General features: G+C 43.5%; 1 protein-coding gene across 5 annotated transcripts in view; it reads left to right on the top strand.

Moving 5' to 3' along the window:
• The window catches only part of LOC141100202 (uncharacterized), a 144,772-nt gene that overhangs the window by 18,782 nt on the left and 99,173 nt on the right, over nucleotides 1-26,817 (top strand). For all 5 annotated transcript variants that reach the window (XM_073588542.1, XM_073588545.1, XM_073588544.1 and 2 more), the window contains exons 2-5: nucleotides 17,236-17,348; nucleotides 20,310-20,707; nucleotides 23,303-23,400; nucleotides 23,497-23,599. Coding sequence is in view for 2 of the 5 variants with exons in the window: in XM_073588545.1 (XP_073444646.1) it covers nucleotides 20,674-20,707; nucleotides 23,303-23,400; nucleotides 23,497-23,599 (235 nt within the window). In the remaining 3 variants the exon portion in view is untranslated. The remainder of the gene's footprint in view (nucleotides 1-17,235; nucleotides 17,349-20,309; nucleotides 20,708-23,302; nucleotides 23,401-23,496; nucleotides 23,600-26,817) is intronic.

The raw sequence follows: 26,817 nt of genomic DNA on the forward strand, positions 1-26,817 counted from the left end.
CAGTTATTATTATACAGGAGGAGCAGACTTGTGTGTCCTGTCTGTTATTATTATACAGGAGGAGCAGACTGTGGTGTCCTGTCTGTTATTATTATACAGGAGGAGCAGACTGTGGTGTCTTGTCTTATTATTAGACAGGAGGAGCAGACTGTGGTGTCCTGTCTGTTATTAAACAGTAGGAGCAGACTGTGGTGTCCTGTCTGTTGTTATTATTATACAGGAGGAGCAGACTGTGGTGTCCTGTCTGTTATTATTATACAGGAGGAGCAGACTGTGGTGTCTTGTCTTATTATTATACAGGAGGAGTAGACTGTGGTGTCCTGTCTGTTATTAAACAGTAGGAGCAGACTGTGGTGTCCTGTCTGTTGTTATTATTATACAGCAGGAGCAGACTGTGGTGTCTTGTCTTATTATTAGACAGGAGGAGCAGACTGTGGTGTCCTGTCTGTTATTACTAGACAGGAGGAGCAGACTGTGGTGTCCTGTCTTTTATTATTATACAGGAGGAGTCGACTGTGCTGTCCTGTCTGTTATTATACAGGAGGAGTAGACTGTGGTGTACTGTCTATTATTATTATACAGGAGGAGCAAACTGTGGTGTCCTGTCTGTTATTATTAGACAGGAGGATCAGACTGTGGTGTCCTGTCTGTTATTAGACAGGAGGAGCAGACTGCGGTGTCCTGTCTGTCATTATACAGGAGGAGCAGACTGTGGTGTCCTGTCTGTTATTGTACAGGAGGAGCAGACTGTGGTGTCCTGTCTGTTATTATTAGACAGGAGGAGCAGACTGTGGTATCCTGTCTGTTGTTGTTGTTATTATTATTAGAAAGGAGGAGCAGACTGTGGTATCCTGTCTGTTGTTGTTATTATTATTAGACAGGAGGAGCAGACTGTGGTGTCCTGTCTGTTGTTGTTATTATTAGACAGGAGGAGCAGACTGTGGTGTCCTGTCTGTTATTAAACAGGAGGAGCAGACTGTGGTGTCCTGTCTGTTATTATTAGACAGGAGGAACAGACTGTGGTGTCCTGTCTGTTATTATTAGACAGGAGGAGCAGACTGTGGTGTACTGTCTGTTATTATTAGACAGGAGGAGCAGACTGTGGTGTCCTGTCTGTTATTACTAGACAGGAGGCGCAGACTGTGGTGTCCTGTCTGTTGTTATTATTAGACAGGAGGAGCAGACTGTGGTGTCCTGTCTGTTGTTGTTATTATACAGGAGGAGCAGACTGTGGTGTCCTGTCTGTTATTATACAGGAGGAGCAGACTGTGGTGTCCTGTCTGTTATTGTTATACAGGGGGAGCAGACTGTGGTGTCCTGTCTGTTATTATTATACAGGAGGAGCAGACTGTGGTGTCCTGTCTTTTATTATTATACAGGAGGAGCAGACTGTGGTGTCCTGTCTGTTATTACTAGACAGGAGCATCATACTGTTGTGTCCTGTCTGTTATTATTATTATACAGGAGGAGCATACTGTGGTATCCTGTCTGTTATTATTATTAGACAGGAGGAGCAGACTGTGGTGTCCTTTCCGTTGTTGTTATTATTATACAGGAGGAGCAGACTGTGGTGTCCTGTCATTGTTATACAGGAGAAGCAGTCTGTGGTGTCCTGTCTGTTATTATTATACAGGAGGAGCAGACTGTGGTATCCTGTCTGTTATTATTAGACAGGAGGAGCAGACTGTGGTGTCCTGTCTGTTATTATTAGACAGGAGGAGCAGACTGTGGTGTCCTGTCTGTTATTGTTATACAGGAGGAGCAGACCGTAGTGTCCTGTCTGTTATTATTATACAGGAGGAGCAGACTGTGGTGTCCTGTCTGTTATTATTATACAAGAGGAGCAGACTGTGGTGTACTGTCTGTTATTATTATACAGGAGGAGCAGAATGTGCTGTCCTGTCTGTTATTATTATACAGGAGGAGCAGACTATGGTGTCCTGTCTGTTATTATTATTATACAGGAGGAGCAGACTGTGGTGTCCTGTCTGTTGTTGTTGTTGTTATTATTATTATTATTATTATACAGGAGGAGCAGACTGTGGTATCCTGTCTGTTATTGTTATTATTATACAGGAGGAGCAGACTGTGGTGTCCTGTCTGTTATTATTATTATACAGGAGGAGCAGACTGTGGTGTCCTGTCTGTTATTATTATACAGGAGGAGCAGACTGTGGTGTCCTGTCTGTTATTATTATACAGGAGGAGCAGACTGTGGTGTCCTGTCTGTTGTTATTATTATACAGGAGGAGCAGACTGTGGTGTCTTGTCTTATTATACAGGAGGAGCAGACTGTGGTGTCCTGCCTGTTGTTTTTATTAGACAGGAGGAGCAGACTGTGGTGTCCTGTCTGTTGTTATTATTAGACAGGAGGAGCAGACTGTGGTGTCTTGTCTTAAACAGGAGGAGCAGACTGTGGTGTCCTGTCTGTTTTTATTAGGCAGGAGGAGCAGACTGTGGTATCCTGCCTGTTGTTTTTATTAGACAGGAGGAGCAGACTGTGGTGTCCTGTCTGTTGTTATTATTAGACAGGAGGAGCAGACTGTGGTGTCTTGTCTTAAACAGGAGGAGCAGACTGTGGTGTCCTGTCTGTTATTATTAGACAGGAGGATCAGACTGTGTTGTCGTGTCTGTTATTATTATACAGCAGGAGCAGACTGTGGTGTCCTGTCTGTTATTATACAGGAGGAACAGACTGTGGTGTCCTGTCTGTTATTATTAGACAGGAGGAGCAGACTGTGGTGTCCTGTCTGTTATTATTAGACAGAAGGAGCAGACTGTGGTGTCCTGTCTGTTATTATTATACAGGAGGAGCAGACTGTGGTGTCCTGTCTGTTATTATTAGACAGGAGGAGCAGACTGTGGTGTCCTGTCTGTTATTATTATACAGGAGGAGTAGACTGTGGTGTCCTGTCTGTTATTAAACAGTAGGAGCAGACTGTGGTGTCCTGTCTGTTATTATTATACAGGAGGAGCAGACTGTGGTGTCTTGTCTTATTATTAGACAGGAGGAGCAGACTGTGGTGTCCTGTCTGTTATTACTAGACAGGAGGAGCAGACTGTGGTGTCCTGTCTTTTATTATTATACAGGAGGAGTCGACTGTGCTGTCCTGTCTGTTATTATACAGGAGGTGTAGACTGTGGTGTACTGTCTATTATTATTATTATACAGGAGGAGCAGACTGTGGTGTCCTGTCTGTTATTATTATACAGGAGGAGCAGACTGTGGTGTCCTGTCTGTTGTTGTTATTATTATTATTATACAGGAGGAGCAGACTGTGGTGTCCTGTCTGTTATTATTATTATACAGGAGGAGCAGACTGTGGTGTCCTGTCTGTTATTGTTATACAGGGGGAGCACACTGTGGTGTCCTGTCTGATACTATTATACAGGAGGAGCAGACTGTGGTGTCTTGTCTTATTATTAGACAGGAGGAGCAGACTGTGGTGTCCTGTCTGTTATTATTATTAGACAGGAGGAGTAGACTGTGGTGTCCTGTCTGTTATTAAACAGGAGGAGCAGACTGTGGTGTCCTGTCTGTTATTATTAGACAGGAGGAGCATACTGTGGTGTCCTGTCTGTTGTTATTAGACAGGAGGAGCAGACTGTGGTGTCGTGTCTGTTATTATACAGGAGGAGCAGACTGTGGTGTCCTGTCTGTTATTATTATACAGGAGGATCAGACTGTGGTGTCGTGTCTGTTATTATTATTATACAGGAGGAGCAGACTGTGGTATCCTGTCTGTTATTATTTTTAGACAGGAGGAGCAGACTGTGGTGTCGTGTCTGTTATTATTATACAGGAGGATCAAACTGTGGTGTCGTGTCTGTTATTATTATTAGACAGGAGGAGCAGACTGTGGTGTCCTGACTGTTGTTGTTATTATTATACAGGAGGAGCAGACTGTGGTGTCCTATCTGTTGTTATTATTATACAGGAGGAGCAGACTGTGGTGTCCTATCTGTTATTATTAGTATACAGGAGGAGCAGACTGTGGTGTCCTGTCTGTTATTATACAGGAGGAACAGACTGTGGTGTCCTGTCTGTTATTATTATTATACAGGAGGAGCAGACTGTGGTATCCTGTCTGTTATTATTATTAGACAGGAGGAGTAGACTGTGGTATCCTGTCTGTTATTATTATTAGACAGGAGGAGCAGACTGTGGTGTCTTGGCCGTTATTATTATACAGGAGGATCAGACTGTGTTGTCGTGTCTGTTATTATTATACAGGAGGAGCAGACTGTGGGGTCCTGTCTGTTATTATACAGGAGGAACAGACTGTGGTGTCCTGTCTGTTATTATTAGACAGGAGGAGCAGACTGTGGTATCCTGTCTGTTATTATTATTATTATACAGGAGGAGCAGACTGTGGTGTCCTGTCTGTTATTATACAGGGGGAGCAGACTGTGGTGTCCTGTCTGTTATTATTATACAGGAGGAGCAGACTGTGGTGTCCTGTCTGTTATTATTATACAGGAGGAGCAGACTGTGGTGTCCTGTATGTTATTATTATTGTACAGGAGGAGCAGACTGTGGTTTCCTGTCTGTTATTATTATTATACAGGAGGAGCAGACTGTGGTGTCGTGTCTGTTATTATTATACAGGAGGAGCAGACTGTGGTGTCCTGTCTGTTATTATACAGGAGGAGCAGACAGTGGTGTCCTGTCTGTTATTATTATTATTATAAAGGAGGAGCAGACTGTGGTGTCCTGTCTGTTATTATTATTATTCAGGAGGAGCAGACTGTGGTGTCGTGTCTGTTATTATTATATAGGAGGAGCAGACTGTGGTGTCCTGTCTGTTATTATTATTATTATTATTATACAGGAGGAGCAGACTGTGGTGTCCTGTCTGTTATTATTATACAGGAGGAGCAGACTGTGGTGTCCTGTCTGTTGTTGTTATTATTATTATTATACAGGAGGAGCAGACTGTGGTGTCCTGTCTGTTATTATTATACAGGAGGAGCAGACTTTGGTGTCCTGTCTGTTATTGTTATAGAGGAGGAGCAGACTGTGGTGTCCTGTCTGTTATTGTTATACAGGGGGAGCACACTGTGGTGTCCTGTCTGTTATTATTATACAGGAGGAGCAGACTGTGGTGTCCTGTCTGTTATTATTATACAGGAGGAGCAGACTGTGGTGTCTTGTCTTATTATTAGACAGGAGGAGCAGACTGTGGTGTCCTGTCTGTTATTATTATTATACAGGAGGAGCAGACTGTGGTGTCCTGTCTGTTATTAAACAGGAGGAGCAGACTGTGGTGTCCTGTCTGTTATTATTAGACAGGAGGAGCATACTGTGGTGTCCTGTCTGTTATTATTAGACAGGAGGAGCAGACTGTGGTGTTGTGTCTGTTATTATACAGGAGGAGCAGACTGTGGTGTCCTGTCTGTTGTTATTATACAGGAGGAGCAGACTGTGGTGTCCTGTCTGTTATTATTATACAGGAGGAGCAGACTGTGGTGTCGTGTCTGTTATTATTATTATACAGGAGGAGCAGACTGTGGTATCCTGTCTGTTATTATTATTAGACAGGAGGAGCTGACTGTGGTGTCGTGTCTGTTATTATTATACAGGAGGATCAGACTGTGGTGTCGTGTCTGTTATTATTATTATACAGGAGGAGCAGACTGTGGTATCCTGTCTGTTATTATTATTAGACAGGAGGAGCAGACTGTGGTGTCCTGACTGTTGTTGTTATTATTATACAGGAGGAGCAGACTGTGGTGTCCTGTCTGTTATTATTATTATACAGGAGGAGCAGACTGTGGTGTCCTGTCTGTTATTATTATACAGGAGGAGCAGACTGTGGTGTCCTGTCTGTTATTGTTATACAGGGGGAGCAGACTGTGGTGTCCTGTCTGTTATTGTTATACAGGGGGAGCAGACTGTGGTGTCCTGTCTGTTATTATTAGACAGGAGGAGCAGACTGTGGTGTCCTGTCTGTTATTATTATGCAGGAGGAGTAGACTGTGGTGTCCTGTCTGTTATTAAACAGGAGGAGCAGACTGTGGTGTCCTGTCTGTTATTATTAGACAGGAGGAGCAGACTGTGGTGTCCTGTCTGTTATTATTAGACAGGAGGAGCAGACTGTGGTGTCCTGTCTGTTATTATTAGACAGGAGGAGCAGACTGTGGTGTCCTGTCTGTTGTTATTATTAGACAGGAGGAGCAGACTGTGGTGTCTTGTCTTATTATACAGGAGGAGCAGACTGTGGTGTCCTGTCTGTAATTATTAGACAGGAGGAGCAGACTGTGGTGTCCTGTCTGTTGTTATTATTAGACAGGAGGAGCAGACTGTGGTGTCCTGTCTGTTGTTATTATTATACAGGAGGAGCAGACTGTGGTATCCTGTCTGTTATTATTTTTAGACAGGAGGAGCAGACTGTGGTGTCGTGTCTGTTATTATTATACAGGAGGATCAAACTGTGGTGTCGTGTCTGTTATTATTATTAGACAGGAGGAGCAGACTGTGGTGTCCTGACTGTTGTTGTTATTATTATACAGGAGGAGCAGACTGTGGTGTCCTGTCTGTTATTATTATTATACAGGAGGAGCAGACTGTGGTGTCCTATCTGTTATTATTAGTATACAGGAGGAGCAGACTGTCGTGTCCTGTCTGTTATTATACAGGAGGAACAGACTGTGGTGTCCTGTCTGTTATTATTATTATACAGGAGGAGCAGACTGTGGTATCCTGTCTGTTATTATTATTAGACAGGAGGAGTAGACTGTGGTGTCCTGTCTGTTATTATTAGACAGGAGGAGCAGACTGTGGTGTCTTGGCCGTTATTATTATACAGGAGGATCAGACTGTGTTGTCGTGTCTGTTATTATTATGCAGGAGGAGCAGACTGTGGGGTCCTGTCTGTTATTATACAGGAGGAACAGATTGTGGTGTCCTGTCTGTTATTATTAGACAGGAGGAGCAGACTGTGGTATCCTGTCTGTTATTATTATTATTATACAGGAGGAGCAGACTGTGGTGTCCTGTCTGTTATTATACAGGGGGAGCAGACTGTGGTGTCCTGTCTGTTATTATTATACAGGAGGAGCAGACTGTGGTGTCCTGTCTGTTATTATTATACAGGAGGAGCAGACTGTGGTGTCCTGTATGTTATTATTATTGTACAGGAGGAGCAGACTGTGGTTTCCTGTCTGTTATTATTATTATACAGGAGGAGCAGACTGTGGTGTCGTGTCTGTTATTATTATACAGGAGGAGCAGACTGTGGTGTCCTGTCTGTTATTATACAGGAGGAGCAGACAGTGGTGTCCTGTCTGTTATTATTATTATTATTATACAGGAGGAGCAGACTGTGGTGTCCTGTCTGTTATTATTATTATACAGGAGGAGCAGACTGTGGTGTCCTGTCTGTTATTATTATTATTATTATTATTATTATTATTATTATTCAGGAGGAGCAGACTGTGGTGTCGTGTCTGTTATTATTATATAGGAGGAGCAGACTGTGGTGTCCTGTCTGTTATTATTATTATTATTATTATTATACAGGAGGAGCAGACTGTGGTGTCCTGTCTGTTGTTGTTATTATTATTATTATTATTATTATTATTATACAGGAGGAGCAGACTGTGGTGTCCTGTCTGTTATTATTATTATACAGGAGGAGCAGACTTTGGTGTCCTGTCTGTTATTGTTATAGAGGAGGAGCAGACTGTGGTGTCCTGTCTGTTATTGTTATACAGGGGGAGCACACTGTGGTGTCCTGTCTGTTATTATTATTATACAGGAGGAGCAGACTGTGGTGTCCTGTCTGTTATTATTATTATACAGGAGGAGCAGACTGTGGTGTCTTGTCTTATTATTAGACAGGAGGAGCAGACTGTGGTGTCCTGTCTGTTATTATTATTATACAGGAGGAGCAGACTGTGGTGTCCTGTCTGTTATTAAACAGGAGGAGCAGACTGTGGTGTCCTGTCTGTTATTATTAGACAGGAGGAGCATACTGTGGTGTCCTGTCTGTTATTATTAGACAGGAGGAGCAGACTGTGGTGTTGTGTCTGTTATTATACAGGAGGAGCAGACTGTGGTGTCCTGTCTGTTATTATTATACAGGAGGAGCAGACTGTGGTGTCCTGTCTGTTATTATTATACAGGAGGATCAGACTGTGGTGTCGTGTCTCTTATTATTATTATACAGGAGGAGCAGACTGTGGTATCCTGTCTGTTATTATTATTAGACAGGAGGAGCTGACTGTGGTGTCGTGTCTGTTATTATTATACAGGAGGATCAGACTGTGGTGTCGTGTCTGTTATTATTATTATACAGGAGGAGCAGACTGTGGTATCCTGTCTGTTATTATTATTAGACAGGAGGAGCAGACTGTGGTGTCCTGACTGTTGTTGTTATTATTATACAGGAGGAGCAGACTGTGGTGTCCTGTCTGTTATTATTATTATACAGGAGGAGCAGACTGTGGTGTCCTGTCTGTTATTATTATACAGGAGGAGCAGACTGTGGTGTCCTGTCTGTTATTGTTATACAGGGGGAGCAGACTGTGGTGTCCTGTCTGTTATTGTTATACAGGGGGAGCAGACTGTGGTGTCCTGTCTGTTATTATTAGACAGGAGGAGCAGACTGTGGTGTCCTGTCTGTTATTATTATGCAGGAGGAGTAGACTGTGGTGTCCTGTCTGTTATTAAACAGGAGGAGCAGACTGTGGTGTCCTGTCTGTTATTATTAGACAGGAGGAGCAGACTGTGGTGTCCTGTCTGTTATTATTAGACAGGAGGAGCAGACTGTGGTGTCCTGTCTGTTATTATTAGACAGGAGGAGCAGACTGTGGTGTCCTGTCTGTTGTTATTATTAGACAGGAGGAGCAGACTGTGGTGTCTTGTCTTATTATACAGGAGGAGCAGACTGTGGTGTCCTGTCTGTAATTATTAGACAGGAGGAGCAGACTGTGGTGTCCTGTCTGTTGTTATTATTAGACAGGAGGAGCAGACTGTGGTGTCCTGTCTGTTGTTATTATTATACAGGAGGAGCAGACTGTGGTGTCCTGTCTGGTATTATTATACAGGAGGAGCAGACTGTGGTGTCCTGTCTGTTATTATTATTATACAGGAGGAGCAGACTGTGGTGTCCTGTCTTTTGTTATTATTATTATACGGGAGGAGCAGACTGTGGTGTCCTGTCTGTTAATATTATTATACAGGAGGAGCAGACTGTGGTGTCCTGTCTGTTATTATACAGGAGGAGCAGACAGTGTTGTCCTGTCTGTTGTTATTATTATACAGGAGGAGCAGACTGTGGTGTCCTGTCTGTTATTATTATTATTATTATTATTATTATTCAGAAGGAGCAGACTGTGGTGTCGTGTCTGTTATTATTATACAGGAGGAGCAGACTGTGGTGTCCTGTCTGTTATTATTATTATTATACAGGAGGAGCAGACTGTGGTGTCCTGTCTGTTATTATTATACAGGAGGAGCAGACTGTGGTGTCCTGTCTGTTGTTGTTGTTGTTATTATTATTATTATTATTATTATACAGGAGGAGCAGACTGTGGTGTCCTGTCTGTTATTATTATTATACAGGAGGAGCAGACTTTGGTGTCCTGTCTGTTATTGTTATACAGGAGGAGCAGACTGTGGTGTCCTGTCTGTTATTGTTATACAGGGGGAGCACACTGTGGTGTCCTGTCTGTTATTATTATACAGGAGGAGCAGACTGTGGTGTCCTGTCTGTTATTATTATACAGGAGGAGCAGACTGTGGTGTCCTGTCTGTTATTATTATACAGGAGGAGCAGACTGTGGTGTCTTGTCTTATTATTAGACAGGAGGAGCAGACTGTGGTGTCCTGTCTGTTATTATTATTATACAGGAGGAGCAGACTGTGGTGTCGTGTCTGTTATTATACAGGAGGATCAGACTGTGGTGTCCTGTCTGGTATTATTATACAGGAGGAGCAGACTGTGGTGTCCTGTCTGTTATTATTATACAGGAGGATCAGACTGTGGTGTCGTGTCTGTTATTATTATTATTATACAGGAGGAGCAGACTGTGGTATCCTGTCTGTTATTATTATTAGACAGGAGGAGCAGACTGTGGTATCCTGTCTGTTATTATTATTAGACAGGAGGAGCAGACTGTGGTGTCGTGTCTGTTATTAGTATTATACAGGAGGAGCAGACTGTGGTATCCTGTCTGTTATTATTATTAGACAGGAGGAGCAGACTGTGGTGTCCTGACTGTTATTATTATACAGGAGGAGCAGACTGTGGTGTCCTGTCTGTTGTTATTATTATTATACAGGAGGAGCAGACTGTGGTGTCCTGTCTGTTATTATTAGTATACAGGAGGAGCAGACTGTGGTGTCCTGTCTGTTATTATTATTATACAGGAGGAGCAGACTGTGGTGTCCTGTCTGATATTATTAGACAGGAGGAGCAGACTGTGGTGTCCTGTCTGATATTATTAGACAGGAGGAGCAGACTGTGGTGTCCTGTCTGTTATTATTAGACAAGAGGAGCAGACTGTGGTGTCCTGTCTGTTATTATACAGGAGGAACAGACTGTGGTGTCCTGTCTGTTATTATTATTAAACAGGAGGAGCAGACTGTGGTGTCCTGTCTGTTATTATTAGACAGGAGGAGCAGACTGTGGTGTCCTGTCTGTTATTATTAGACAGGAGGAGCAGACTGTGGTGTCCTGTCTGTTATTATTAGACAGGAGGAGCAGATTGTGGTGTCCTGTCTGTTATTATTATACAGGAGGAGCAGACTGTGGTGTCCTGTCTTGTTATTATTATACAGGAGGAGCAGACTGTGGTGTCCTGTCTGTTATTATTATACAGGAGGAGCAGACTGTGGTGTCCTGTCTGTTATTATACAGGAGGAACAGACTGTGGTGTCCTGTCTGTTATTATTATTATACAGGAGGAGCAGACTGTGGTATCCTGTCTGTTATTATTATTAGACAGGAGGAGCAGACTGTGGTATCCTGTCTGTTATTATTATTAAACAGGAGGAGCAGACTGTGGTGTCCTGTCTGTTATTATTAGACAGGAGGAGCAGACTGTGGTGTCCTGTCTGTTATTATTAGACAGGAGGAGCAGACTGTGGTGTCCTGTCTGTTATTATTAGACAGGAGGAGCAGATTGTGGTGTCCTGTCTGTTATTATTATACAGGAGGAGCAGACTGTGGTGTCCTGTCTTGTTATTATTATACAGGAGGAGCAGACTGTGGTGTCCTGTCTTGTTGTTATTATTATACAGGAGGAGCAGACTGTGGTGTCTTGTCTTATTATACAGGAGGAGCAGACTGTGGTGTCCTGTCTGTTATTATTAGACAGGAGGAGCAGACTGTGGTGTCCTGTCTGTTGTTATTATTAGACAGGAGGAGCAGACTGTGGTGTCCTGTCTGTTATTATTATTATACTGGAGGAGCAGACTGTGGTGTCCTGTCTTATTATTATTATTATTATACAGGAGGAGCAGACTGAGGTGCCCTGTCTGTTATTATACAGGAGGAGCAGACAGTGGTGTCCTGTCTGTTATTATTATTATTATTATTATTATTATACAGGAGGAGCAGACTGTGGTGTCCTGTCTGTTATTATTATTATACAGGAGGAGCAGACTGTGGTGTCCTGTCTATTATTATTATTATTATTATTATTATTATTATTATTCAGGAGTAGCAGACTGTGGTGTCGTGTCTGTTATTATTATTATACAGGAGGAGCAGACTGTGGTATCCTGTCTGTTATTATTATTAGACAGGAGGAGCTGACTGTGGTGTCGTGTCTGTTATTATTATACAGGAGGATCAGACTGTGGTGTCGTGTCTGTTATTATTATTATACAGGAGGAGCAGACTGTGGTATCCTGTCTGTTATTATTATTAGACAGGAGGAGCAGACTGTGGTGTCCTGACTGTTGTTGTTATTATTATACAGGAGGAGCAGACTGTGGTGTCCTGTCTGTTATTATTATTATACAGGAGGAGCAGACTGTGGTGTCCTGTCTGTTATTATTATACAGGAGGAGCAGACTGTGGTGTCCTGTCTGTTATTGTTATACAGGTGGAGCAGACTGTGGTGTCCTGTCTGTTATTGTTATACAGGGGGAGCAGACTGTGGTGTCCTGTCTGTTATTATTAGACAGGAGGAGCAGACTGTGGTGTCCTGTCTGTTATTATTATGCAGGAGGAGTAGACTGTGGTGTCCTGTCTGTTATTAAACAGGAGGAGCAGACTGTGGTGTCCTGTCTGTTATTATTAGACAGGAGGAGCAGACTGTGGTGTCCTGTCTGTTATTATTAGACAGGAGGAGCAGACTGTGGTGTCCTGTCTGTTGTTATTATTAGACAGGAGGAGCAGACTGTGGTGTCTTGTCTTATTATACAGGAGGAGCAGACTGTGGTGTCCTGTCTGTAATTATTAGACAGGAGGAGCAGACTGTGGTGTCCTGTCTGTTGTTATTATTAGACAGGAGGAGCAGACTGTGGTGTCCTGTCTGTTGTTATTATTAGACAGGAGGAGCAGACTGTGGTGTCCTGTCTGTTGTTATTATTATACAGGAGGAGCAGACTGTGGTGTCCTGTCTGGTATTATTATACAGGAGGAGCAGACTGTGGTGTCCTGTCTGTTATTATTATTATACAGGAGGAGCAGACTGTGGTGTCCTGTCTGTTGTTATTATTATTATACGGGAGGAGCAGACTGTGGTGTCCTGTCTGTTAATATTATTATACAGGAGGAGCAGACTGTGGTGTCCTGTCTGTTATTATACAGGAGGAGCAGACAGTGTTGTCCTGTCTGTTGTTATTATTATACAGGAGGAGCAGACTGTGGTGTCCTGTCTGTTATTATTATTATTATTATTATTATTATTATTATTATTCAGAAGGAGCAGACTGTGGTGTCGTGTCTGTTATTATTATACAGGAGGAGCAGACTGTGGTGTCCTGTCTGTTATTATTATTATTATTATACAGGAGGAGCAGACTGTGGTGTCCTGTCTGTTATTATTATACAGGAGGAGCAGACTGTGGTGTCCTGTCTGTTGTTGTTGTTATTATTATTATTATACAGGAGGAGCAGACTGTGGTGTCCTGTCTGTTATTATTATTATACAGGAGGAGCAGACTTTGGTGTCCTGTCTGTTATTGTTATACAGGAGGAGCAGACTGTGGTGTCCTGTCTGTTATTGTTATACAGGGGGAGCACACTGTGGTGTCCTGTCTGTTATTATTATACAGGAGGAGCAGACTGTGGTGTCCTGTCTGTTATTATTATACAGGAGGAGCAGACTGTGGTGTCCTGTCTGTTATTATTATACAGGAGGAGCAGACTGTGGTGTCTTGTCTTATTATTAGACAGGAGGAGCAGACTGTGGTGTCCTGTCTGTTATTATTATTATACAGGAGGATCAGACTGTGGTGTCGTGTCTGTTATTATACAGGAGGATCAGACTGTGGTGTCCTGTCTGGTATTATTATACAGGAGGAGCAGACTGTGGTGTCCTGTCTGTTATTATTATACAGGAGGAGCAGACTGTGGTATCCTGTCTGTTATTATTATTAGACAGGAGGAGCAGACTGTGGTATCCTGTCTGTTATTATTATTAGACAGGAGGAGCAGACTGTGGTGTCGTGTCTGTTATTAGTATTATACAGGAGGAGCAGACTGTGGTATCCTGTCTGTTATTATTATTAGACAGGAGGAGCAGACTGTGGTGTCCTGACTGTTTTTATTATTATACAGGAGGAGCAGACTGTGGTGTCCTGTCTATTATTATTATTATTATTATTATTATTATTATTATTATTATACAGGAGGAGCAGACTGTGGTGTCCTGTCTGTTTTTATTATTATACAGGAGGAGCAGACTGTGGTGTCCTGTTTATTATTATTATTATTATTATTATTATTATTATTATTATTATTATTATTATTATTATTATTATTATTATTCAGGAGTAGCAGACTGTGGTGTCCTGTCTGTTATTATTATACAGGAGGAGCAGACTGTGGTGTCTTGTCTTATTATTATACAGGAGGAGTAGACTGTGGTGTCCTGTCTGTTATTAAACAGGAGGAGCAGACTGTGGTGTCCTGTCTGTTATTAAACAGGAGGAGCAGACTGTGGTGTCCTGTCTGTTATTATTAGACAGGAGGAGCAGACTGTGGTGTCCTGTCTGTTATTATTAGACAGGAGGAGCAGACTGTGGTGTCCTGTCTGTTATTATTAGACAGGATGAGCAGACTGAGGTGTCCTGTCTGTTATTATTATTATACAGGAGGAGCAGACTGTGGTGTCCTGTCTTATTATTATTATTATACAGGAGGAGCAGACTGAGGTGTCCTGTCTGTTATTATACAGGAGGAGCAGACAGTGGTGTCCTGTCTGTTATTATTATTATTATACAGGAGGAGCAGACTGTGGTGTCCTGTCTGTTATTATTATTATACAGGAGGAGCAGACTGTGATGTCCTGTCTGTTATTATTATTATTATTATTATACAGGAGGAGCAGACTGTGGTGTCCTGTCTGTTATTATTATACAGGAGGATCAGACTGTGGTGTCCTGTCTGTTGTTGTTATTATTATTATTATACAGGAGGAGCAGACTGTGGTGTCCTGTCTGTTATTATTATTATACAGGAGGAGCAGACTTTGGTGTCCTGTCTGTTATTGTTATACAGGAGGAGCAGACTGTGGTGTCCTGTCTGTTATTGTTATACAGGAGGAGCAGACTGTGGTGTCTTGTCTTATTATTAGACAGGAGGAGCAGACTGTGGTGTCCTGTCTGTTATTATTATTATACAGGAGGAGTAGACTGTGGTGTCCTGTCTGTTATTAAACAGGAGGAGCAGACTGTGGTGTCCTGTCTGTTATTATTAGACAGGAGGAGCATACTGTGGTGTCCTGTCTGTTATTATTAGACAGGAGGAGCAGACTGTGGTGTCGTGTCTGTTATTATTATACAGGAGGAGCAGACTGTGGTGTCCTGTCTGTTATTATTATACAGGAGGAGCAGACTGTGGTGTCCTGTCTGTTATTATTATACAGGAGGATCAGACTGTGGTGTCGTGTCTGTTATTATTATTATACAGGAGGAGCAGACTGTGGTATCCTGTCTGTTATTATTATTAGACAGGAGGAGCAGACTGTGGTGTCCTGACTGTTGTTGTTATTATTATACAGGAGGAGCAGACTGTGGTGTCCTGTCTGTTATTATTATTATACAGGAGGAGCAGACTGTGGTATCCTGTCTGTTATTATTATTAGACAGGAGGAGCAGACTGTGTTGTCGTGTCAGTTATTTTTATACAGGAGGAGCAGACTGTGGTGTCCTGTCTGTTATTATACAGGAGGAACAGACTGTGGTGTCCTGTCTGTTATTATTAGACAGGAGGAGCAGACTGTGGTGTCCTGTCTGTTATTATTAGACAGAAGTAGCAGACTGTGGTGTCCTGTCTGTTTTTATTATACAGGAGGAGCAGACTGTGGTGTCCTATCTGTTATTATTATACAGGAGGAGCAGACTGTGGTGTCTTATCTTATTATTAGACAGGAGGAGCAGACTGTGGTGTCCTGTCTGTTATTAAACAGTAGGAGCAGACTGTGGTGTCCTGTCTGTTGTTATTATTATACAGGAGGAGCAGACTGTGGTGTCTTGTCTTATTATTAGACAGGAGGAGCAGACTGTGGTGTCCTGTCTGTTATTACTAGACAGGAGGAGCAGACTGTGGTGTCCTGTCTTTTATTATTATACAGGAGGAGTCGACTGTGCTGTCCTGTCTGTTATTATATAGGAGGAGCAGACTGTGGTGTCCTGTCTGTTATTGTTATACAGGGGGAGCAGACTGTGGTGTCCTGTCTGTTATTATTATACAGGAGGAGCAGACTGTGGTGTCCTGTCTGTTATTATTATACAGGAGGAGCAGACTGTGGTGTCCTGTCTGTTATTACTAGACAGGAGCATCATACTGTGGTTTCCTGTCTGTTATTATACAGGAGGAGCAGACTGTGGTGTACTGTCTGTTATTATTATACAGGAGGAGCAGACTGTGGTGTCCTGTCTGTTATTATACAGGAGGAGCAGACTGTGGTGTCTGTTGTTATTATACAGGAGGAGCAGACTGTGGTGTCCTGTCTGTTATTACTAGACAGGAGCATCATACTGTGGTGTCCTGTCTGTTATTATACAGGAGGAGTAGACTGTGGTGTACTGTCTGTTATTATTATACAGGAGGAGCAGACTGTGGTGTCCTGTCTGTTATTATACAGGAGGAGCAGACTGTGGTGTCTGTTGTTATTATACAGGAGGAGCAGACTGTGGTGTCCTGTCTGTTGTTATTATTATACAGGAGGAGCAGACTGTTGTGTCCTGTCTGTTATTATTATTATACAGGAGGAGCAGACTGTGGTGTCCTGTCTGTTGTTATTATTATACAGTAGGAGCAGACTGTTGTGTCCTGTCTGTTATTATTATTATACAGGAGGAGCAGACTGTGGTGTCCTGTCTGTTGTTGTTATTATTAGACAGGAGGAGCAGACTGTGGTGTCCTGTCAGTTGTTATTATACAGGAGGAGCAGACTGTGGTGTCCTGTCTGTTGTTATACAGGAGGGTAGACTGGTGTCCTGTCTGTTATTATACAGGAGTAGCAGACTGTAGTGTCCTGTCTGTTATTAAACAGGAGGAGTAGACTGTGGTGTCCTGTCTGTTGTTATACAGGAGGAGCAGACTGTGGTGTCCTGTCTGTTGTTATACAGGAGGAGCAGACTGTGGTGTCCTGTCTGTTGTTATACAGGAGGAGCAGACTGTGGTGTCCTGTCTGTTGTTATACAGGAGGAGCAGACTGTGGTGTCCTGTCTGTTGTTATACAGGAGGAGCAGACTGTGGTGTCCTGTCTGTTGTTATTCTGGAGGAGCAGACTGTGGTGTCCTGTCTGTTGTTATACAGGAGGGTAGACTGTGGTGTCCTGTCTGTTGTGATAATACAGGAGGAGTGGAGTTCAGTTCCATACCATGTAAAGTTATCATTAATCAGAAGGATCAGAGATTGGTGTCTCTTCTGACATTACAGTCCGGGGATGATGTCTAGGAGTATAACACAGGGGAAGCAGACTTTAGTTTGCTGTGTATATCTGGCGCCTATATTCCAGGCTGTTGTCCTGTTAGTCATTTACCTTCAAATACTGTTTTACTCGTATAATCTTTATCATTCTTCTTACTTTCTCCCCTTTCATTAGGTCATATGGTGTACATTTCTTTATAACCATTCAGGAAAGACATGGGTGGAAGTCACTTGTCTGAGGAGATATTAACCATCACCCTCAAGATGATCTACCTGCTAACCGGAGAGGTGAGAGGACAATGGGACATTCCCATTCCACCTGTGTTGTGGCCCCAGTATGGATTGAATGAAAGTCATTTGAATCTAACTTTGATGGGATTAGCCAGTTATCTTATGCAGACCCTGGCAAAGAGTGACGCGCAGGGCACATGTTGCTCTCTTACTATTCCAGTGCATCCCGCAGACCAATTGCTTTTTTAATACTACAAAAGAGTTTTGATTCTGCAGTTAAAAATGCAACAGCATTCATTTTTCTTTGCATTTTTTCAGGCTACACATAGACGCCTATAAAGAAAAAATATCAACAAAATCAGAGTTCAGCAGCATGTTTAGATGCACCGAGGGTGCAGATTTCAAGAAATCACATCCCCTTTTCTTGGACAAATACTGCATTTTTTCAGTTGCTTTTTTTTTTTGCACAGAAGTCTTGCTGTGTTTAACTGTTCAAGCAAATATTTCATGAAATCTGTTCCCACTGTGTGTCTAGAGATGGTGCTGACATGTGTGGATTTGGTTCTATCTTTTCTCTGGAGGCTTCTATGTGGAGCCTACAAAAATGCATCTAAAAAAACAGCAGTAACTTTATTAAGTGCAGAATCAATACTTTTCTGTACTGTAAAAAATATTAAAAATGCGGCTTTGCCTCTGCACCAAAAATGCGTCAAGGCAGAAAAAAGCAGCAAAAATCAGAGAAGATTGTTATTGAGTAATTTGGTGTGGATAGCTACAGAAAATAAACAATATTTATGGTATATGTGAACACGGCTGTGGAGACATTGGGGGTCAGCGCTCATCCAGGTCTGCTAGCCGAAACCGCATTGGCCAGTGATCGTGCTGCCTAATGCCCTCTCTCCCTTTAACATGGGCATAACACTATTCAGATAACACCGAGTGAGTGTAAAACGTTGTGGCAATACTTTATTGAACCACGAAACAGGCAGATAACACGTAGAACGGTCCCAGCAAAATAACCCAAGATGGTGCACATTACAAAATATCACCCTTCCGCTGACTTGCCGGGATAATGGTAGCTGTTTCTTCAGAGCTCCCTGGGTCGACTATCCCACCTGTGGCACGCACACATAGAGGAGGTAACAACAAGCTTAGGAAGACGACAATCCGTTGAGGTACAAAGCCAGTTGACTCGAGGGTCTCAACCTGGCTTCTCCGAACATCTCCATAGTTCAGCGACGGTCAGTGGAGCAAATCTGTTTTATTCCAACCCGGACCGAGGTCCCCTAGGTTGTTTCCTGTAGAATGATAGATCTGTGCCCTTTGTGATGGAGCCATGATGTATTTGCAGCAGTCCTGTAGGGTCCCCTGGATGTTTCGATGTCTTAGAGTAATTTCTGGCTATTTTTCTCTATAGAGGCATGTAACCTTTTTTTATAATACTTAACAAGTGTTGTTCATTTAGTATTGACATAAAGGGTAAGAATGGAGATGAGTAGGTTTGAATATCTTCGGATAAGTGGGTATCCGAATGTCTATAGTGCTTACTGAATAGCTGCATCGGATACCTGGAGCACTCCCTATAATCAGCTGTTCGGCGCCACAGCTGCATGTGTCGCGGCTATGTGACATTCACAGCAAATGCATGGAGAGCCTGCAGCGGGCCACTGCCTTGCACTAGCAATAAACCTATTGGTCAGTAACCCCGCCCCCACGATGGTCCTAGTTTCCCCCTCTTTGGGTCTGGTAGCTTTAACTCCAAAACCTACGATGGATCCTAACTTCTCAACAGAAAGTCATAGGGAGGCGGTTTTGGTGCCATCTGATTTGTCCGGTCCACCGTTGGATTTCGAGACCAAACAGTTCTTTGCTTCCTTGCTTCTACTAGCCATTTTACATATTTCCCCACCCGTGGGTGCTAAAACTGGCTGAGGCCCCAGCAGGTGTTCTTGCCATTCCCTAGATCTAGAAAATGTAACCGGTATATGACTAGGACAAATGATAACTCCATAACTCCTTATGAAATTATGGCTCCCATATGTTTGGGAGGGGGGGTTTGAATCAGTTAAGCAGCTTGGGCTCCCATCAGGGATTCATCCTGCCAGAAAGGCCTTGGTCCTAGCTAAGCTGCTAGGGGTGTGGGTTTTTCCACTTGGAGCTTTTGAAACTGGACCACTTGTTCAGCCAGGTGTACTGTCTCAGCCTCATATTTTGAAGGAGGTCTATATTCTTGGACCGGATATGATGCAGTCGATGGACATGAAATTATATCGCCCATATTCGTCACATTGTGTAATGGGCCAATCTTTTTTTTTTTTGAGGGGATGAGGGGCCATAGTACTGTGTGTGGGGCTTTGTGGGGACATCGTGTGTTGGAGTAGAGTGGATTGGTTGTGTGAACATCATACTGAGTGTGGATGGAGCTGTGTGATGATCATGCTGTGTGGAAACCCCAAGCTGTTGATCAAGGTACATCTATACTTATTAAATGGGCTAAGTAATGGAACGGTATGATTTATAAACTTTATAAAAAGCAGTAGATTAGATTTTGGTGGTTAGATGCTACAGGTAAGAGACCCTGTTAAAAGAAGCCCTACTATATAACATGTTTTAATAGTAGCTGCTGCTCAGCACACTTAATTCTGCTCAATATTGAATGATAAACGTATAAATAATAATAATGTGCAGAATTAACTTCTGCCTTCCTCTACAGTCAGGATTTCATGTGGCTCCTTCAGAAAATGAATTTGAGATAAATGGATAAGTTATTTGAAGTGTATGGGCACCTTTTAGTATCTCTAGGCTTAATTTATGAAGAAAATTAGTTATTTGGATGCATTATATTATTATTTATTACTAGCTTGTATGCTTATATAGCCCTATCATATTCTGCAACACTTGCGTATTATCTTTTGTCCATTTTAGTCTTTACTAAATAAAGATATTCAAGGCCGACCATAGTCTAGATCCGTTGCACATTGTGTTTAGTGGTGATTATTCTTGTTTTCATACTTGCAGGAATGTGTGGTAATTAAAAAGATTACCGGTGACGTTGTGACAGCCTGCAGTATTCCTAAGTCCGAAGGATGGAGCAGGAGCCACAGCCCCATCATCGAGCCTCCACCTCACCCCATTTTACCTGAGAGATACAATGATCAGAAGATCCTGGACCTCACCAACAAGATGATTGAGCTGCTGACTGGAGAGCTGAGCGCTGCTGGAAATACTGGGGAATTATACAGTAACACAAGGGATGATGTGTCTGGGTCATGACTATATCATTGTGTGTCAGGTTCCTATAAGGAGTCAGGATGTCACTGTCCATTTCTCCATGGAGTAGTGGGATTATATAGAAGGACATACAGACCTGTATAAAAACATCATGATGGAGGACCAAAAGCCCCCAAAATCACCAGGTAAGAAGAGCTTTGGGGACATATTTTTCTTTCTCCTTCGCCTCATTGGAGGACACAGGACCATAGGTGTTATGCTGCTGCCACTAGGACGACACTAAGCAAATACACAAAGAAATTTACTCCTCCGCAGTATACACCCTCTGCTGGCTCTATCCTGAACCAATTCTTGCTTAGTGTTTGTAGGAGGCACTAGGGTCTGGCTTCAGACCCCGACTTCATTATATTATGACTGTTGGTAATTCACCCTCCAGAAAAGATCTATCCAGGAATCGCGTCTCCCCATCAATGTTCTTGAGATTCGGGCAATCAGGCTAGCCCTTCAGCGATTCCATTAACTTCTGGCCGGTCATCCCATTCGGATGCAGTCGGACAACGCCACGGCGGTGGTGTACATCAATTGTCAGGGGGGCACTCGAAGCAGGGTGATGCTTGAGGTAGCACACATTCTGTAATGGGCCGAGACAAACCACTCAGTCATCTCTGCAGTTCATATCCCCGGGGTAAAGATCTAGGCGGCAGATTTTCTCAACCGTCAGGGCCTGGCCTCGGGAGAGTGGACCCTTCAGCTGGAAGTTTTTCAGCAGATTTGTTAGCGCTGGGGAACTCCGGATTTGGACCTCATGGCCTCCAGGCTAAACGCCAAAGTTCCGGCATTCGTAGCTCGGTCCCGCGACCCATTAGCCATCGGGTCGGATCCCCTGGTGCTTCCGTGGCATCAGTTTCGCCTCCCTTACATTTTTCCGCCGCTTCCACTAATTCCAAGGGTCTTCCGGAAGATCAAGGCGGAAGGAATCCCAGTGATTCTCGTTGCACCAGGCTGGCCACGCCGAGCGTGGTACGCGGAACTATTGCAACTAGTCGCCGACGCCCCCTGGCGGTTACCAAGACCGCCCAGACCTTCTCTGTCAGGGGCTGATTTACCTCCAAAACTCGAGAGTTCTGAGTTTAACGGCATGGCCATTGAATCATGGATCCTAGCCCAGGCCGGTTTCTCGCAGCAAGTAGCTTCCACTATGATTAACGCTCGGAAGCCTACATTCATGCGCATTTACCATCGCGTCTGGAAAGCCTTTTTCTCTTGGTGCAAAACCGGCGGATGTTCCCTCTTGGGTTTTCTATCCCTTCCATTTTGGAGTTTCGTCAAGCAGGATTAGATTCAGGCCTGGCTCTGGCTTCTCTCAAATGTCAAATTTCATCCCTATCCGTCCTGTTCCAGCGAAGGATAGCTGCCAAATCGCAGGTTAAGACCTTCATACAGGGAGTGTCGCATCTTGTCCCGAACTACAAGATGCCATTGGAGCCTTGGGAAAGGCCCCCTTTGAACCCCTGCAGGATGCATCACTTAATCTTCTTTCTTGGAAAGTTGCTTTTCTTGTGGCAGTAACATCCATCAGGCGGGTTTCGGAATTGGCGGCTTTGTCTTGCAAACCTCCATTTCTAGTTTTCCACCAGGACAAGGCGGTCTTGAGGACGTCTCCGTCTTTCTTGCCCAAAGTCATTTCTTCTTTCCATCTGAAAGAGGACATGGTTTTGCCTTCGTTCTGCCCAGCTCTGGCCCATAGTACTGAGAAAGCTCTCCATACTTTGGATTTGGTGAGGGCACTCAGGAAATACATTTCCAGAACAGCGTCTTTCCGCAAATTGGCTTCCCTCTTCGTGCTTCCGGAGGGACACAGAAAGGGCCTACCTACTTCTAAAGCTACACTAGCCAGATCCAAGAGGCTTACCGTGTCAGAGGTCAGCCTATCCCGGCGAGGATTAAGGCACACTCCACTTGGTCAGTGGGGGCTTCCTGGGTCATTCGGCATCAGGCGTCAGCAGAGCAAGTTTTGCAAGGCTGCGCCTTGGTCCAGCCTTCACACGTTTGTTAAGCATTACAACATTAATTCTCAAGCTTCTTCAGATGCGGCCCTTGGCAGACGAATTCTGCAATCGGCAATATCACATCTGTAGACCAGATTTAATTGTTTGATACACAAGGTTTCAGCTGTCGTGCTTTTTCCCACCCAGGGACTGCTTTAGGATGTCCCATGGTCCTGTGTCCCACAATGATTGGCTTGGAGAAAAGGATTTTACGGCGAGTACACACAAAGATCCCTGTTTTTTACGTAACTGCATGTATTTTTGGCTAAAAATAATTTTTCCAACTGGGTTTCATTAAAAATTTTACACCGTTTTGCTTCAGTATTCTTAGTGTTGCATTGTATTTTGCTGTTTGCAGATTGAGTAAACTGAGAACCTGTCAGTGAGCTCACTATGACTGGAGTGTTTGTAACTTTTTTACCTGTATTATTCTGAGCTCATTTCTAGCTATTTTATGACCACAGACCACTTTGACGTTGAATGTGTAGCAAATCAAAGAGCCTATGAAGTGTAATCTTTGCTCCTTTTTCATTAAACCCAAATGCAAAAATTAATTCCAACCCAAAATACATCTATTTCAATATAAAAACAATGTACCCAAATGTGGACAATCCCTTTTAATAGATTATAAAAGAGAGAATAGCTTTGTTGGTGTCCTCCTAACTTTAACTCCCCCATATTGTATTCTGTCACTGTGTTTTGATTTTTTCTTTGTTTTTTTTTTTTTTTCAGATCAATCAAATAAAAGAAATTCTCCAGAGAGATGTCTAAGTCCATTGTATTTGCAGGGTTGTGTGCAAGAAAATCCCACTATCACTGTGGATCAGCAGGTACATAGCGTTGTCACATAGGTATGACAAGGCTATTCTTGCTACACAACGTGGTCTGTAAGGATGTTCTTCACCATTATTCATTTTTGCTGTTAGGGTGAACTTCTTGGTGATGTTAAAGCTACAGCAGAAGAAAATGAGACAAAACTGACTGATAATCAGTATTGTGCAGAGGACATTTCTACAAATGTCAGTGCAGGTATGTAATCGCTTGTAAACGTTGTGTGCACTGTACCATGGCGATCATTGTTGACATTCTCTGTCATACCGCAAACGAAAAATGAAAACTATAAATTTGACCTCAAATTTTTGGCATACTGAAAAGGTCACAACGGACTTTGCTAGTGACAATTTAAGGTACAATGGTCTCCATATTAACCCAGGCGGTAGGGGGGGCTAACATTGGCCCTCCTCGAAGCCATTTTAGTCCTGCTATTAGACCAACAGTTGGGTCTAATAACAGGACTGTTAGCGTTATGGACAGTCTGTGGTGCAACGTGACGTCTGTGGATGGAGCGAGACATGATGTCCCAGATGTGCTCAATCGGATTCAAGTCTGGGGAACGGGCGGGCCAGTCCATAGCTTCAATGCCTTCATCTTGCAGGAACTGCTGACACACTCCAGCCACATGAGGTCTAGCATTGTCCTGCATTAGAAGGAACCCTGGGCCAACCGCACCAGCATATGGTCTCACAAGGGGTCTGAGGATCTCATCTCGGTACCTAATGGCAGTCAGGCTACCTCTGGCGAGCACATGGAGGGCTGTGCGGCCCACCAAAGAAATGCCACCCCCACACAATTACTGACCCACTGCCAAACCGGTCATGCTGAGGATGTTGCAGGCAGCAGATTGCTCTCTACGGCGTCTCCAGACTCTTTCACGTCTGTCACATGTGCTCAGTGTGAACCTGCTTTCATCTTTGAAGAGCACAGGGCGCCAGTGGTGAATTTGCCAATCCTGGTGTTCTGTGGCAAATGCCAAGCGTCCTGCACGGTGTTGGGCTGTGAGCACAACCCCCATCTGTGGACGTCGGGCCCTCAGACCATCCTTATGGAGTCAATTTCTAACAGTTTGTGCAGACACATGCACATTTGTAGTCTGCTGGAGGTCATTTTGCAGGGCTCTGGCAGTGCTCCTTCCTCCTTGCACAAAGGTGGAGGTAGCTGTCCTGCTGCTGGATTGTTGCCCTCCTACGGCCCCCTCCACGTCTCCTGGTGTACTGGCCTGTCTCCTGGTAGCGCCTCCAGCCTCTGGACACTACGCTGACAGACGCAGCAAACCTTGCCACAGGTCGCATTGATGTGCCATCCTGGATGAGCTGCACTACCTGAGCCACTTGTGTTGTTTGTAGAGTCCATCTCATGTCACCATGAGTGTGAAAGCACAACCAACATTCAAAAGTGACCAAAACATCAGCCAGAAAGCATTGGTACTGAGTTGTGATCTGTGGGCCACACCTGCACAACCCATCCTTTATTGAGGGTGTCTTGATAATTGCCCATAATTTCCATCTGTTGTCTATTCCATTTGCACAACAGCATGTGAAATTGTCAATAAGTGTTGCTTCCTAAGTGGACAGTTTGATTTACTTGGAGTTATATTCTGTTGTTTAAGTGTTCCCTTTATTTTTTTTGAGCAGTGTATATATATTTCTTTCCATTAAGATAATAAAGTTTATTCTGTTCACAAATTCTTGTTTAACTGGCGTTTTTTCATCCAACCAATGCACCACGATAAGTTTTCTAGCAGCATACAAAAACCTGGCTATAGCCAATCTCCCCCATTCATCAGTAGCAATATCTTCCACACATCCCAGTATGCAGGCCAACAGAGTACGCGGAATATTCACCCCTTCACCTCCTGGATCAAATTAAGGACTTTCACCCAGAAAGGCTGAAGGCGAGGACATGACCACATCATATGTAAGAGATCAGCCCCCTCATCAGAGCATCTTGGGCATTTTGAGTCCCCTCTCAGCCCTGCCGTCATCATCCACACTGGAGTCCTGTACACTCTATAGACTAAGTACAGCTGCGACACCCTTCTGGCCTCACTCATAGACACCTTGGAAATATACTGCAATATGGACTCCCACTGAGACTCTGAAATCGAACCCAGGACTGCCACCCATTTATCTCTCATTGTTAAAGGTGCCGTACTAGGAATGTTTCCAGCAGACCCCTGTAGATTTATGTAATGAATCCCCTCGTGTTGTTCTGAGGTCCTATGAGATTCAGTAAACTGTCTGGTTGCAGAACCACATGCGACACCCCAAACTGGTTGTTGAGAGTGTGTCTCAGCTGCAGATACTGGAAAAATAAATTCGGGCTCAAAGGAAACTCCTTCCTGAGCATTTCAAACGTCTTGAGTACACCACCATCAAGCAGCTGCTATACGAACCAAATGCCTATACGCCTCCACTGACCAAACCCTCTCAATCGCATCAGCTTTACCATTTTAGGGTCGAACCAGATTGGCGCGTAACATGTAAACTCTGTTATAACTCTCTACTGCTTGATTTTCTGCCAGATTTTCCCCATCATAGCTATAGTTGGAAATTTTTTAGGGTTCAGTCTAAACCTACCTGCCTCTAAGCTGGCTAACAATCGACCCTTCCCAGCTGATGTACTTTGTCTAGATTCTCCCCAACCCACCACATGCTGGCATTGGGACGCTACATAATAGATCCATGGGTTAGGGACCGCTAAGCCTCCCTTGTTTTTCGATCTTTGCAGATGTTCCAGTTTAATGCGTGTCCTTCCACCCTTCCAGATCAGATCCCTAAAAAGAGAGTTGATCCTATAAAATTTATTTTGTTCCAACCACACCAGAGCATTTTGAAGCATGTAGAGGAATTGAGGCATGAATATCATTTTAATCAAATTAGCTCTACCCGCAATCGACAGGAACAGTCTCTTCCAGGCCCCAGTCTTCTGCTGTAATCTCACAAGCAAAGGAGTCAAATTGAGCCGCTCATATAGTCCTCTATCTTGGCCAAAATCACAATGCCCAAATATGTAAGTTCAGTAACCATCCTGTTTGTGATTGATGCAGTAACAACGTATGAAAATATTCAATGGGTCTATGGAGGAAAGATAATATTGTATTAGGCCAGCCAATCAATTTCACGATTGAGTCCCTTTGGGCTAAGTGTATCTAAGGTATAAATCCAGCATGTTTCACACTGAGTAGCTGGATACGGTTTCCACCCCTCCTCGGTCTATGGACTTTGTCTATGACCTGGAATCTTATTTGAGTCACATTATGCTTTACTTCTTTGGCTTGGGTGGTCTCCCCCTCGTACAGTAATCCACATGGACATTTGATAATGTAAATAACAAAGTTTGATTCACAGGTATAGAAATCCTTGTTGCAACTCATGCAGTTTAAACATGGAAAAGTGCTGGTCCTCCTT

The sequence above is a fragment of the Dendrobates tinctorius genome, unplaced genomic scaffold (genome assembly GCF_039654945.1).
Source record: "Dendrobates tinctorius isolate UK_male_01 unplaced genomic scaffold, ASM3965494v1 ptg000103l, whole genome shotgun sequence".
Taxonomy (NCBI): domain Eukaryota; kingdom Metazoa; phylum Chordata; class Amphibia; order Anura; family Dendrobatidae; genus Dendrobates; species Dendrobates tinctorius.